The sequence below is a fragment of the Rhamphochromis sp. 'chilingali' genome (assembly GCF_963969265.1).
Source record: "Rhamphochromis sp. 'chilingali' genome assembly, chromosome: 21".
Taxonomy (NCBI): Eukaryota; Metazoa; Chordata; class Actinopteri; order Cichliformes; family Cichlidae; genus Rhamphochromis; species Rhamphochromis sp. 'chilingali'.
The window spans coordinates 4,223,635-4,239,999 of record NC_137949.1 but is presented as its reverse complement, the minus strand read 5'-3'; the positions used below and the strand labels follow the sequence as shown (position 1 = coordinate 4,239,999).

At 37.5% G+C, this 16,365-nt stretch overlaps 1 protein-coding gene across 5 annotated transcripts; it reads left to right on the top strand.

The window, feature by feature from the left end:
• Positions 1 to 398: 398 nt before the first annotated feature.
• On the top strand, positions 399 to 16,084 carry coch (coagulation factor C homolog, cochlin (Limulus polyphemus)). 5 transcript variants are annotated; one of them, XM_080870516.1, is made up of 15 exons: positions 399 to 537; positions 1,631 to 1,682; positions 1,783 to 1,827; positions 2,385 to 2,541; positions 3,862 to 3,995; positions 4,388 to 4,459; positions 5,953 to 5,997; positions 8,055 to 8,202; positions 8,769 to 8,872; positions 9,726 to 9,952; positions 10,868 to 10,982; positions 11,436 to 11,579; positions 11,662 to 11,818; positions 12,180 to 12,274; positions 14,252 to 16,084. In XM_080870516.1, the coding sequence occupies exons 2-15, from the start codon at positions 1,652 to 1,654 to the stop codon at positions 14,422 to 14,424; spliced, it is 1,647 nt and encodes a 548-aa protein (XP_080726642.1). In that variant the 5' UTR covers positions 399 to 537; positions 1,631 to 1,651; the 3' UTR covers positions 14,425 to 16,084. The 5 variants fall into 5 exon arrangements, with proteins under 5 accessions (XP_080726642.1, XP_080726638.1, XP_080726640.1 ...); XM_080870512.1 differs by having other exon boundaries at positions 5,953 to 6,009; XM_080870514.1 differs by having other exon boundaries at positions 434 to 533; positions 5,953 to 6,009.
• Positions 16,085 to 16,365: the final 281 nt, after the last annotated feature.

Sequence of the window (16,365 nt, the reverse complement as noted above, 5' to 3'; positions counted from 1 at the left end):
ATAACAAAGCTTAAATGTGGTTTTCCGTCCTGAAGCTGCTGTGATGTAGCTAGCTATTGCACTTTCAATAATTTAGGGCTCCAAATATACTGGAAGCAGCATAAAAAATACAAATTAGAAGCACCACATTTTTAATCCTTTCAGTGTACCTCATGGGCTTTTAAGGCATGTCTTTATTAAACCCACTCAGGTTATTGTACAAAAATATCTAGTGCTATATAAATTGTATTTATATAGCACTAAAGCACAACAGTTATCTCAAGGTTTTTCTGCAGTTCACTCCTCTGCTCCATCTCAGGTTGACCTGTCACTGAGGCCCCTCCTCCCTCCCCCTCTGAAGTCACCACAGTAAGGTGTGTATGAATGTGTGTGTGTGTGTTGTGAGAGAGAACGCTTATTTAAAGGGCTACCTCTCTCTCGCCAGGCGATCGACACCAGCTCAGCATTGTCATTTTACCGCCTGCTGCTCCTTCCAGGGAATAACGTGTGAACAGTCTGAACAGTTTTCCTCAGAGACGTCTGCTGAAGAAACAGTTCGTAAGACTGAAATTCCTGCTGATTCTGCACAGAGATCTTTCTTTAGAAATGACTAACAGGCTGGGTGATTTACATCCATTCAGTGATTAACCAATAACTTTATTTACTTGCTGTATGTTTATTACACCCTCTACTAACTGCTTATCTCTTTTTTTTTTTTCCATCTTTTTTTAATGTATTTATCGACTGTTTAACCTGCCAAGCTTAGGGATTGGTACTGGCTTGCTTTCTGGCTTCTGATTAGTCCTTGTATATAGGAATATATGGAGCTTACAAACCACTACTGGTTACTGGCTGTTGTGTCATTGGTGGATTCGGTCACAAACAAATTTTAAACGATTTCCTGAGATAGCTGTGGACTTGACATTTAACCATTTACTGCCTCTTCTTCTTTAGTGATGTGATGACATTGTTTTCTAATCTCACTTACGTGATGTGTGGTTCACACATAACTACATTTCTAGATTTCTTACTAATCCATAATTAGCTTGTGGACTGGTTTATTGGCCAAAATAAAATACGTTGTTGGAGCACCTTTAGCTTTGATTATGGCACGCATTTGCAGTAGGATCATGTCGATGAGCTGAATTTTATCATTTCAGCTGTGTCAATGTTTATTTCCATCCAGAGCTGCATTGGTTTTTTATCATCTCATACTAATGATGGGAGAGTCTGACCACTCCAGTGCATCCCAAAGAGTCTCCGTGGTGGCCAGTCCGTGTTTGAAAATAATGTCTCATGCTCTTAGAATCACTCTTTCACAATTTAACCCTGGTGAATCCTGGTGTCTTTCTCTTGGAATATTCTTTTGGAATTCGGGGAATGAGGAATGCAAGGAAAGGAAATGAAAACCTAGTCATTCATTTTGTTCAAGTAGTCAGCTGGCCTCATTTTGGGGGGTAGATAATGTGGCTGAACTTAGACCTCCACACCAATGGAAAGCTCTTGCCTATTTGCTTTATGAAATATAGGTGATGGTTTGTTTTTGGCTGGATGAGCCAGAGGAGGCTGGGTAAACTCGTTTAAAAAAAATACGATTTAAAAATAATACTCATTATTATTAGAGTAACTATATGTAATATCTGTTTTTCAGTATACCGAGCTTGTTGCAGAAATGCCTCAGCTGTCTGTGCTGCCTCTGACAGGTAACTTCTGTTCTTTTTTTTCCTTTTTTTTTTGCTTTTTTCTTTTCTTCCTTTCTTTCATATGATGACAACTTTGTGTGATCTGTTTTTTCCCCATCAGGCCTTTTGTTCCTGCTCTCCTCAGTACTTGGCTCAGAAGTTAGTGGTGAGTCCTGAAAAATACCTGATTGCCTGACAGCAGATAGATCCACTTAGTTCTCTGGTCACTTTTGTTCCTTAGAATCATACACTGTAGAAAATGTAAAGTACACACACATATATAAATACGTGTCTATTTGTGTAATTGCTGCAAAAAGTAACCAACAAAAAAAACACAATTGTAGTAAAATCACCAATAGCCATAGCTATTTTCTGTTTTTATTAGCATTTTACATATTTTACTTTTTTGTTGTTGTTATTATTATTAACATTTACATTTGATATATGTTTATACTTTTACACTTTATAAATGTTCCTTCCCCCTTTTATCTTTTTAGAAAATTATTTTATAATGAAATTAATAATATATATTAATAGTAAAAGAAATCTGTTTAGTTGTATTCTGTCGTTTGTCTTTTTTTATGTTTCTGTCTGTTTTTAAAAATGCTTGGTCTTGCCTCTGGACTAAACTAGCTTACTCTATTTAATGAAGATGAAACCTACTACCTAGATCAAGGATTTTAATGGAGTATTTTGACTGGACATCTTCTGTTTTCCACTCAGTGCCCTATCCAGTGACCTGTACAACACGTGGAGCAGACCTGACCCAGGACACCGTGGTGGTTTTATGTCCACCACAGTGCACACAGTGGAGGATGTCTGTGTTTGGGACAGGAGTCTATGCTGCTGTCTCATCCATCTGTGGAGCTGCAGTCCACAGGTACAGCTTTCCTTTCATATCAGCTGTACCAAAATATGTTTTAATTACATATTATAGTAAATATTAACTGTGATATTTCAGTCTATCACTGAAAACACTAAAACATAATGTTGTACACTTGCTTGATTTTAAAGCTACACAATTAAACCATGGTAATATTTAGAGGACCGTGACGTGGTTGGCTGAAAGGACCGACAGAAAAATAAGCAAAATGGAAATGGAAAAAAAAAAAACAAAAATAGAAAACAAAGTAAATCCTTCTTATCTTCTGATTTTCATTTCCATATTTTGTTTGGAGGGTTTTTGTTACTAGTTTTTCTTTTTTTCTTTTCTTTTTTTAACTTTTATTCATGTATTTATTTAAAATCAGTTTTTTCTCATAGTTGATTCTATTTTGTATTGTCGGTTCATTTTTAATTTTCATTCATTTTTTCATTTAGTATATTGTATTGTTTTGTGTGTATATTTTCAATTAAAGTTTTTTTTTAAAATTTAACCTAGGCTTTTTCAATATTGTGTTAAAGTTCCTTCAGTTTAATTTTTCTTTGCTTTTATTACATTTTTAATGATTAGACGCTCTCCTTCTTATTCAGGGTCTTCAGTCATTTTTTTTTTTGTATTTTTTTATATTTATTTATTTATTTATTTATTTTTTAGTTTAATGCAACTTTTTTTTGGTGGTGGAGCTCTATTTGGTTATTTTGCTTTGTGGTTCACTGATTACTTCCTTGTTACTTCCACTGCTTCTTGCCATTGTTTTTAGTTCCCTGTATATGATACTCTTAGCAGCCTTTTCAGAGCATGAACACCTCGTCACAGCGGTGCCGTTGGAGTGAGAATTGTTTTTTCAAACATGTGGATTAGACTCTGTGTTCCGCTGCCAAGATGTGACATAATAGGGAGCAGTGTGAGTCCGGCTGCCTGCTGAACCTTAACAAAACACCAACACCATGAAGGAATGTGCATGAAAGGAGGATTAAGTTCTCAGCCCTGAGTGACCTCCTCATTCCTCTGCAGAGGGCCTCGGTGGCCTACTGAGAAGAAAAATTATGCTTATTCTTATCTTTTTTTCTCCTTCACAGCTGTGTCTTCTCCTTGTCCCATAAAGGTTTTTTTTAGTTATTTATTTTACTATGAAAAGAACTTCCTGCGCACGTGTGTGTTTTTAGACACAAATTTTTTTTTTAACAAGGTCTCGGTCCAGATGCACTAGTTCAAGCTGCATTTGTAATTGACTTCACGAGTAGCAACTCTCATAACTGTTAATGATGATCTTTTTCCACTGTGATAATAATACTTTTATTTTGTCATTTCATACAGAGGTATCCTGGGCCCAGCTGGGGGCCCTGTTAGGGTTCATAGGCTGCAGGGACGGCACAACTACATCAGCTCATATGCCCACGGTATACACTCACAGGCCCTGTCTCACTGGACCGCCTCCTTCAGCCTCACCAGTAGGTGGAGCCACTTTGGTGAATTGTTTTTAATTAAGTAATAATCCAATATGAATAACCTAATAATGTTAATATTTATTATTATTTATTATTATTTATTATTTATTATTGCGAGATATGCTTAAAGTACCTAGAATTGTGATTTCAGAATGATATATACATTATTTTAATATATAGTTATCTGGAGATTGTTTAAACTTATATAGTACTGGAAAGCTTTACCTGTAATTATACAACAGAAAAAATAATTTTATTTTATAAACTGCAAATTAGCAGGGATTAGACAAAACAAAAACACAATTTTTAATTGATTAATATTATCATTTGACTGCAGATGTGAATGATCCATATCTGTCTTCTCCACTAATTATCATACCTTCTGTGTGTTTTAGAGCCCATTAATGTTCCACAGGAGCTGATCAGCGAGACCAGCACCACAGCTCTTCCTGCAGCTGCGCGACCAGGTAAATGATACACACCTTTATATTAGGAATATATATTTGTTCTTGTTCTGTCTGTGCTTTCCTAGTGTCATGACACCACCCTGATCTGAGCACTTTTTCTAATTAACTGTTTCCTTTTGGTAATTCATCTTGTTATGTCTTTGACTTTCTTTTGTCAGATTTTTATTTTCATTAGTATTAGTGGTTAACAGATTTGTTTGGCAAGTGAAGGATCACCGGTTTCCAGCTTGAGACAAAAATCTCCGTTGGGGTTGTGTCAGGAAGGACATCCGGCGTAAAACTCTGCCAAATCAAATAAGTAGAGCAACCCACTGTGACAAGGGGACAGCCAAAAGTGGCTTCTTTATTTGCACTGAGCTTAAGTCAAAGGCAAAATTAAAAGAGAAGCTCATACAGAAGTAAAAGGACGGCATCACACATATACACACATATAAATATATTTTTAAAAAATCCCCTCTCGCCCTGTGGGCAGTCCTCAGGCTCAGGTCCTCTACCAGAGGCCTGGGAGCTTGAGGGTCTTGCGCAGTATCTTGGCTGCTCCTAGGACTTCGCTCTTCTGGACGGGGATCTCGGTTGTTGTTCGTGGGATCTGCTGGAGCCACTTGCCTAGCTTGGGGGTCACTGCACTGAGTGCTTACTACTGGGATCACTGTTACCTTCACCTTCCCCATCTTCTGGAGCTCTTCTCTGAGCCCTTGGTACTTCTCCAGCTTTTCGTGTTCCTTCTTCCTGATGTTGCTGTCACTCAATATCGCTATATCTATCACTACGGCTGCTTGTCCACCACTACTATGTCCGGTTGGTTAGCCATCACCATTTTGACCTCGAGGCTTCCAGGCCATACTCGGCACAGATGCTTCTGTATACTGTACTGACCACTTTCGGGCCATAACTTTCATTATGACCTGTTATTCTCTTTTGCTGTTTTTCCAGCAGATCAGAATACAGATCATGTGAGTATAACTTGATGGTTGAGATAATTACCTGTTTGGCAGGATTAACTTTTTTTCTGCCAAGTAAATGTCTTATTACAAAATATAATTAACCTGTTCCACAAGTCAGACTTTGTTCCACATCATACTTTTTTAATGAGAGAGTACCTAGAGTGCCAAAGTTAGGGAATTTATACAAAGTACAAGTTACTCAGAAAATGCTCTTTGAATGTGTACTGTCCATAATTTATTATGACAGTCCCTTCCCATTCCTATTTAAGCAATAGGGGTGACTCAGACAGGAGATATTCTGAAAATATAAAGGCATAAACACAATAGAACACTGGATATGGATTACTCAACAGGAGTTTGATGCTTCGACCATAAATACTGTGTTACCTCAGTTGACCTTTATGTGTGTGTGTATTTGAGTGTGTATATGAGTGCCAAGCCCTTAGAAGTTTTAGTTTTTAGTTATAGTAGTGTAAGGATGGGTGAAGCGCTAAGGAATGCATTGTATCAATGACTGTTTACAAAGATGTACAAATGTGTGTGTTGCAGTAAAGAAACTGCTGAAGAAGCCATCAGTGAAAAAAGCCCTGGCAGGTGGGAATAAAGGTACATTGTATATATCATTGGTTATACAGTTCATCTGTATAGTGACAATAAAGGCATTCTATTCTATTCTATTTTATTCTATTCTATTCAGGATTTGTTTCCAACTATAGAATATCAGTTTGGTAGCTGTTTAAAATCACTCAACAAAAGGTTCAAACAGATGTTGATACAGGTCAGGGAGACATAATTAAATAAGAACTTAAGGAGTGGCCAAATCAACAGTCTGGTAAAAAAGAACCACACTTGCGTTCGCAGCAATAGCTAAAGACCTAATATTTCACAGACTGGGGCTTCTGCTAGATGCTCCCAGCACACCTTCATTACACATTTGAGCACACTAGACCTGTCCCCTGCCATCTGATCCCAACCTTAAGCTTACAGATTAAAACTTAAATTAAGTTATTATTTTTTATGGTTTTTGTTTACATCAGAGTTTATTATGCATTACTTTTTTTTTAAAGTGATCCAGAAATGGGTACAAGACAGTAACTGTAGAACAATGACTGTAGAAGGTGGTTAAATAGAGTTTAGTCATCTGCATATATAAGTATCACATGCACTTTTTAATTGACTGTAATAATTGTGGCAATTCAATTCAATTCAATTTTATTTATATAGCGCCAAATCACAACAGCAGTCGCCTCAAGGCGCTTTATATTGTACAGTAGATCATACAATAAAAGATACAGAGAAAGACCCAACAATCATAGGACCCCCTATGAGCAAGCACTTTGGCGACAGTGGGAAGGAAAAACTCCCTTTTTAACAGGAAGATTCCTCTGGCAGAACCAGGCTCAGGGAGGGGCGGGGCCATCTGCTGCGACCATTTGGGGAGAGAGAAGGAAGACAGGATAAAAGACATGCTGTGGAAGAGAGACAGAGATTAATTAACACATAGTGAGCGAGAAAGGTGACTGGAAAGGAAAAACTCAATGCATCATGGGAATCCCCCGGCAGCCTACGTCTATTGCAGCATAACTAAGGGAGGATCCAGGGTCACCTGGTCCAGCCCTAACTATATGCTTTAGCAAAAAGGAAAGTTTTAAGCCTAATCTTGAAAGTAGAGATAGTGTCTGTCTCCCGAATCCAAACTGGAAGCTGGTTCCACAGAAGAGGGGCCTGAAAACTGAAGGCTCTGCCTCCCATTCTACTTTTAAATACTCTAGGAACAACAAGTAGGCCTGCAGTGTGAGAGTGAAGTGCTCTAATAGGGTGATATGGTACTACAAGGTCATTAAGATAAGATGGGGCCTGATTATTTAAGACCTTGTATGTGAGGAGCAGGATTTTGAATTCTGGATTTAACAGGAAGCCAATGAAGGGAAGCCAAAACAGGAGAAATCTGCTCTCTCTTTCTAGTCCCTGTCAGGACTCTTGCTGCAGCATTTTGGATTAACTGAAGGCTTTTCAGGGAGTTTTTTGGACATCCTGATAATAATGAATTACAGTCGTCCAGCCTGGAAGTAATAAATGCATGAACTAGTTTTTCAGCGTCACTCTGAGACAGGATATTTCTAATTTTAGAGATGTTGCACAAATGGAAGAAAGCAGTCTTACATATTTGTTTAATATGTGCACTGGACCAGGACATTTTTGACATGTCCTGGTCAAAAATGACTCCAAGGTTCCTCACAGCGTTACTGGAGGCCAAGGTAATGCCATCCAGAGTAAGTATCTAACCACTCACTATGTGGTTAGATACCATATTTCTAAGATTTTCAGGGCCGAGTACAATAACCTCAGTTTTAACTAATACATCAAAACTGAAGAGTGCAAGCATTAGTCCTGTTTTATACTTAACAGAACTATCTTCCAGCACCCATTTATATCTTAGCATATACACTAAAAGTTCTTATTTATTATATTTAATTATATCGGATGGAAAAAGTCCAAAACACGAGTGTAGTCAGAGGTCAAATAAAATTTAATGAAAGTTATATAAGCAAAAACTGCAATAATAATTATTATCTATAGTAACACTGAACATAAAAATAATCAATGTTGTTAATCTCTGGATCAACATCTTTACTTTTTTGTGTGGGCAGATTGTCAGATGGACATTGCGATGGTGATTGACAGCAGCAGCAATATTGGGCAGCGGAGGTTTAACCTGCAGAAGAACTTTATTGCCAAACTGGCGGCTATGCTAAGAGTCGGACCAATAGGACCTCATATTGGTTTAATACAGGCCAGGTCGGGCACACCACACAGAGTCACTTCAGAAAAATCTTTATTTCTTTCTTTTTACCTCAGCCTTAAACCACCCAACAATGTCATTTATACTAACAAGTCTTGAGAATTGTGGTATTTTGGGATAGAGGTGAGTAAATAAATGTAAAAAAATAAAGGCAACTTGTCAGCCATTTTTATTTTATTTCCAAATAAAAATGGAAAAGAGGACATTTCATTCATAGATGTTCTGTTGACAAATCTCCAACAACTGATGATCAATTGTATCATTTCAGTATTGATCAAACTCTGTGAGGAAAACGTCCATCACTCACAGCTTCAACAATCTATTGAAGACTGCTGAACCTGTGTCACAATTCTGAAAGGAAATCGGGTATTTAATAGAGTATCCAATGGTGTGTTATACTATGCCACATAAAATTCCTTTTACCTCCCTTATGAGTGAACTCGGGTTTATGCTTTTTAAAGTTTAGATTAAAGTTAGGTTTAAGGGCTAGATAAGAATTATTACATCAAAAATGCAGATATATACATATACACTAAACATTCGTCTTCATATGTGCCTGCAGTGACTCTCCCAGGACAGAGTTCCTACTGACTAACTACACTCAACCTAAAGAGCTGTTGTTTGCTATTAAGGAGCTGGCCTACCTAGGAGGAGACTCGAATACAGGTAACACACACTTACACATATCTTGATTAACCTGAATTATAAATTGAAAAGTTAAAAAATACACATCCTGTAGCCCATAGCTCTTTGAAAAGGTGACAATCAGACAAAATTTCCTCATTTATGATCAAATGAGGTGAAAAGAGTAAGTACATGTGATGATTCAGTAGGCTGTAGGATCACCTTTAACAGCATTAATGTCTGTATGACATCAGTCTCCCACATTTTGTGGAGGAAATCTAACCCACTACCTGACAAAGTTCAATTCAATCTGATTTATATAGTGCAAAATCACAACAACAGTTGCCTCAAGGTGCTTTATATTGTAAGGTAGACCCTACAATAATCCAAACTGGTCATCATATCACTACCTCTCTCTCACTACCATCCCTATCACGCTTGCTGCTATCCTTCTGTCAGTAGTTGCCACTGACACTCTTCCCCACCCTGCCTGCATTCCTTTCATCAGTTAGACAAAAAAAAAAACAGGTGATCCAGGTGTTTTGTTTCTTTTTCTTTCTTCCCCCCTTTCTCACCGTCTCTTCTCCCCTCTGTTTTTCTTTCTCTCCCTCTCTTTCTTTCATTCTTTCTCCCTGTCCTATCACCCAGTCATGTCTGTCCCGTTTGTAGCAACCGAAAATAAAATAAAATAAATACATAATTATAATAAAGGTCAATCAAATGGACCAATATGGCAAGGCCATGATGATCCACTTGGTAAAATAAATCCGCTTGGCATCTTTCTTGGCCTTAAGACAACAATTCTGATGGCTAAAGATCCAAACGGGACAAAAACACAAAACAAAAAAAAAAACAGGTAATGTAAAAATATTTATCGTGTTGTTGGTCTTCCTAGGTAAAGCCATCATGCATACAGCAGAGACCTTTTTCTCTCAGGAGAATGGGGGGAGAAGGGGTCACCCCCGGGTGATGATGGTGTTAATTGATGGCTGGCCATCTGATGACCTGGACCAGGCGGCCATGTTGGCCAGAGAGAGTGGGATCAATGTTTTTCTGGTGTCTGTCGCCAAACCAGCGCCTGAGGAGCTCAGCATGGTTCGAGACAAAGACTTCATGAAGAAGGTTCACATGTTATTTGAATTGCCTAAATGTTAGATAAATGTTCATATGTTTCATTAATAAGGAGTGACACTCTAACATGAAATATACTTTAGACTGAATTGTCCCTTCTTGTTTAGTTTAAACTTAAAATGGATACATTATGCTGCTCCTTTTTTTCTTTCATATAAAAACAGTGATGCATGGCTATTAAAAATAGCCAAAATTTAAGATAATGAGGTCAGTAAATGTGCAGAAGATGCTTGTTGTCAAAAGAGAGGATATATTTAATATGGACATCTCAGACACAAAGATGTGAGCCCATCTGCTGTTCAAAAACTTCTGCTTGCAAAAGTCCAGTAAGACTTTGTATTAAGGCCAGGGAAAGGAAGTTAAAATGCTGTGTTTTAGACAGGAAATCTGCCCTGGTTTAAGATAAATAAGGATTATTTTAAACAGTGTTTAATAGTGTCCACAGTTGCAGAGTTGGATTTTTAGTTCCCTTTAAACAACACAAAATCGCATATAAACCTTGTGTAATGTTGACCCTAAACAAACAGCAGTTTTCAGACAGATCCTGTTTTCAGACAAAGAATTCAACTCTGCTTGAACATGTTGGTGTTCAGTATTGTGTCTATGACTCCAGAAAACAAAAAGGACCTGATACAGGTCCTAGAAGTCTGAAACAGAACTGCCTTAGCTGAAAATTTTCCAAAAAGCACAATCTGTCCATCCATGCTCAGCTGGACAACAAAAAAACAACAACAACAACAAAAAAATGTAGCATATGCATGCGGTTATTGAGAGTGGTTATGTGCAGCATAAAAGTAGAAACTTGAATTATTATTTTATTATTTTAGTCAAACCCAAGAGGCATTCATCAAATCACAGTAAACATGTTTTGTATTAATGACAGAATTTCTACCTGTCCTCCTGCAGGCTGTGTGTAAAGACAACGGTTTCTTCAGTTATCCAATCCCCAGCTGGTTCAGCACCACCAAACACATCAGACCTCTCATTCAGAGACTCTGTTCACTAGACGGCCTGCTCTGTAGTAAGACACACCTTCATCAACTACTGTAATGCAGCTGTCAGGAGATACCTTTGAAAACACACAGGTCATGGCCATCACATTACATTTGATAATCAAATATTAAGGTATTAACAGTTCTACCTTTGCATTAAAAACAATACCAATAATTCTTTAATTTTGTAATATCAGATTTGACCAAGAAAAATGAAATAATATTGTTTTCTGCTTGGAAAAAAAGTTTTGAAAGAATTGCTACACTATAAAATATCTTTTGGACATGCAACTATCACATGAAAATACTTTCAGTCTCTTCAGCATCATCTCTTTACAGCTGTGGTTTCACCATTAACAGTATAGCTTTTTAAGTCATTTTGTTTATTACAGAAACAAAATTAATGAATTCATAATATTTACATTTGATTATTTAGATGGATGTGGCTCTGCTGTGACATTGACATAAAATGTATTTTTTAGGTAAAACCTGTTACAATTCTGTGAACATCGGCTTTCTCATCGATGGTTCATCTAGCGTTGGGGATGGGAATTTCCAACTTGTCCTGGAATTCCTAGCAGGAATTGCAAGAAGCTTTGAAATCTCAGATGTGGGAGCTCACATTGGTCAGCTTCACAACATGCAAACCACTGATTATCTTATACGTTATTAATGCTGGTTGGCTGACTGGCTGTATTGGTGTTGTAGGTGCAGTGCAGTTCACCTATGAACAGAGGTTAGAGTTTGGCCTGTCTGACTACTCAAACAAGGACGATGCCATCAATGCTCTGAGAAGGATCTCCTACATGAGTGGAGGAACATCGACCGGTTCAGCCATAAGCTACACCACTCAGAACCTGTTCAGGTAACAGTGGCGCTGTTTTCTTTCTAAGCAAAGCTCTCCACACCTGCAGTGTTGGCAAGTTTAGCCTTAAAAAATTATTTTATTCATTATTTTATTGAAACTGCAGGGCCTTGCAATACTTAATGAGATAATTAATGATAAAAAAGTGTTAATCTTTGTCTTTAGAAAATGTAATTTTATGAAAATAACGCTAACATTTGTACCACAACAAGAGACAGATGTCAGGTGCTCTTAAGGTTCGATCTAAAATACTCAAAAATGGAAATACTCAAATCAAATTTCTGAAAACTGTGTTTACATTCTGCAGGTTTTTTTTTTTTAACTGTATTAGAAGTTACACTGTATTTGTTGTTTATGGCAGACGAACAGGACCGGGTCGCAATTTTCTCATAGTGGTGACAGATGGCCAATCATACGATGACGTCAGAGGCCCAGCAATGGCTGCACATAAGCAAGGTATGTGTGAAAACAATAAATGAAAGCTATTTGATGTTACTACTGTAACATCTGTAACTGTAACAACTGTAACAACTGTAACTGTAACTGTAACAACATCGTTACTATTTTAACTACTCTGGATACGCTGGATACTGGACAGGAAGATCCCTGTTGGACTGCTAAGGAATGGAGTCCCATGGCCTTTGCTACATGCCCAAGTGCATCTCTTGGGAGTAAGCTATCTTCACCTGAAGACTTCTCCGTCATTATGATCTTTGTTCCCTTTCAAGGAAGACCACTTCTATTCCAGCTTTACTGATAAGTGCTACAAGGTCTCTGTCAGCAAGAGCATTCAGTGTCTCTTCTATAGCTTACCAAGCTGAGCTAGAGTGAGATTGAAACTAGAAGGCAGTATGTCCTCAAAGGTCCTTGCCTTTAAGGCTCCCTAAAGTGCAGGCAGCCGGCCAGGCTGTAGGGGGTCCAAAGAATCCATGGACTAGCAGTCTCCCCAGGCCAGACCTCAAGTTGCTCCTCCCCCTGCTGCTGCAATCAAAATGAAAAAGAAACGGCTGGCTTGACAACCTCTCCCCCTGGCTGCTCTGCCCCGACCCAGCCCCGTTCCAGAACAAGTTCAGTGGAACACGTTCCATGCAGGGTCAGTGACTCTGTTTCACTGGAAACAGAGTCAGTGTTTGTAGTGTTGTTTCACAAACATTTCACTGACATGTTTTGTATTCAAAAAGTCCAAACTGAATGTGCTGTAACTGAGTTTAAGAATATGATCCACCCACTGTTATCATCTTTAATGCCCTGTACCAACACAGAGCAGAGCAGCTACCCGAACGCTACTCCCACAGAGGTCGGTTATCTTGTTAATAATTTTACCTCCTCACTATGTATGACACTGGATACTGAAGTCTGTGAAAAATAGAGCCTCAAATCAGAAGTACTTGACTCCCTGGTATAATTCTCAAACATGTAGCCTAAAGCAGATGGCTCGTAAGCTGGAGAGGAAATGGCGTGTCACAAATTTAGAGGATCATCATTTAGCCTGGAGAAATAGTTTGTTGCTTTATAAGAAAGTCCTCCTTAAAGCTAGAACATCTTACTATTCATCACTGATTGAAGAAAATAAGAACAACCCCAGGTTTCTCTTCAGCACTGTAGCCAGGCTGACAAAAGGTCAGAGCTCTGTTAAGCCAACCATCCCTTTAACGTTAACTAGTAATGACTTCATGAACTTCTTCTGATATTTATTTAGTCTTTTTCTCCAATTGATCTTTCTGAGTTAACTTCAGTAATTACGTCATCCGAACCATCATCTTTTAGATTCCTACAAGACTGCTCAAAGAACTCCTACCATTAAAAAATGCTTCAATCTTAAATATGATCAACCTGTCTCAATAATTGGCTACCATAGCTCTTCAAGCTGGCAGTAGTTAAACAGCTACTTATAAAGCCATCTCTTGACCCAGCTTAGCTTATAGGCCAATCTCCAACCTTCCCCTTATCTCACAAATCCTTGAAAGAGTAGTTGTCAAACAGCTAACAGGTCATCTACAGAGGAATGGCTTAATTTGAAGAGTTTCAGTCAGGTTCATTACAGCACAGAAACAGCTTTAGTGAAGGTTACAAATGATCTTGTTATGGCCTCTGACAGTGGACTCATCTCTGTGCTTGTCCTGCTAGTGAGGTCTAGCAGCGTTTAATACTGTTGACCATAATATTGTAGAACAATTAGAGCATGCTGTAGGTATTACAGGTACTGCACTGCAGTGGTTTGTATCATATCTGCATAGATTGCAATTTGTTCATGTAAATGGAGAGTCCTGTTCACACACTAAGGTTAATTATGGAGTTCCACAGGGTTCATTGCTAGGACCAGTTCTGTTTACATTGCTTCCTGTAGGCAGTATCATTAGAAGGCTTAGCATTCATTTTCACTGCTATGCAGATGACATCTCACTTTTTCTCCTGTTTCTCCTTCCCAACCAGGCATTACCATCTTCTCAGTGGGCGTGGCGTGGGCACCCCTGGATGATCTCAAAGCGATGTCATCAGAGCCAAAGGACAGCCACACTTTCTTCACCAGAGAGTTCAGCGGCCTTTCTGAGTTTATCCCACTAGTGGTCCGAGGCATTTGCAAAGACTTCACTGAGAAAAACTGAGAACACACACAAGGGTTTGCATTTCTTTATTTGTGAGGACCCTTACCTCGTTGTTCATCCTCATTAGAAAGTACTGATTAAAGTCACATGAACGACCATTACATTCACATAAACACTGTCAGAACAACACGCGTATCTACAGTGACAAAAGTTTCTACAGCAACATCTTTTATATATCTTATTTCTTATATTCTTTTACACTGTGTACTCAGACATGTAAAGAAACAGATATATTTAAGGACAATGGATTTTCCTACAATTTCCTACACAAAGTGTCCAACACTTGTTTTTTTGTGTGAGTACAACCACTTATTTAAATTTATAATCTCTATTAAATCAATTATGTTACCTGAACTGATTTGCTCCAACCGACACTTAACAGCATACTTTAACTGATATTGTTTGCACCTAAAGTATGAAAACCCCACAACCTATATAGCTCTCTATGACATTCACAGTTCTCCATGTAACAGTAACAGTAGTTCTAATTGGCTCTCATTTAATAGTCTAAAAGTGAAATGTGCCTTTGTAGCTTACCGATCTCAAATCATATTCTCTAAAATAAATCATGAACATCCTCCTAGCACATTATAACAGTGCAATGATTCAAAGTTTCACGAGCTAAATAATGACTCAATGCCTTAAAAATACACTTCTTATAAAACTTGCCATTAGCTAAACCCGTCATAAATTCAATAACATATATACATCTGTATATATACTGTACACATTTATTTTCAAATACAGAAAACACATTAATGTACATAAAGGTCTCTTACACATTAAAATGTTAATTCTATTTAAATTTTTCAACAAGCTGTTGGAAAATCATTCAAAAATCAACTAATTAATAACAATAATTAGCTGTCTGTATGAAAATATCAGTAACTCCTCACAATGACAAGTCCAATCTGAAGCCATAACCATTGCAGTGTGTAGCTATAAAAAAAATTAAATTTTAAAAAAGCTATATGAAGGCAGAAAACAACATGAAAGAAAATTGCTAAACAATAATCTTCGATCAGGTATGATTGTTTAAGAAAAATGCTAGCTTTGTGCTATAAAAGTTTTAAAATAGGTTTTAGCCATGGAGGGTATAAGGAATATATTCATAATCCATGGAATACATTGAATGAGGCATTATAATAGATTTTGAGCCCAAAATACAATCCCCATTGTTAATTTACATGAAATAGGCCTTATAATTCTGAGTAAAAAAAATTCTTTTCAAAGGTTACTTTGTAAATATGTTTTTTATATATATCACGGGTAATCCACTAACAGTAGTTTGTACATTCATGTTTATATCACAAAGCTGCTAAGAGATTATTCTGGAATATTTTCTAACAGCTAACAGTTTGTAGACAGAGCAGCTCTCCTGATGAATGTTTGTCTTGAAAAGCTTGCCGGGGGTGAAAGCTTTGCACAGCAGTCATTTCCTGCAGGAAGGTGTATAAAATCCTCTAGTTTTTTTTTTCTTTTTCTTTACTTTGTCTGATTTGTGGCATCTGATGATTTCAACTTTTTATATAGACTAACCCATGCCCTTAACTCCATCTCACAGCCTTGCTCCAATATGATCACATGACTTTTCTTTTGGTATATGTTTTACCGGTGATTGTTTGTTAAATTCTGCCAAACAGAAATAAAGTCTTTGGTCATCTCCTATTTGCATTTGACATATTTTATTTAACCTATAAAGCCATTTGGCACGTCTGTTATTGTTCTAATATACAAACTGTGTAGATGTCTGTGGATTTCCTTAAGGTGCAGTCTCTTTCTCTGTAATATCTCATTAACAAGGACAGAAGTGTTGCTGTGTTTACACCTGTACACCTAGACACATAAATCTTTTGGTTTATGTCATTACTTTAGAAAAATATCATTTATTTAGCTTTGAGCAAGACTCAGAGCAGGACTACCTGTTTTTTCTCCATTATG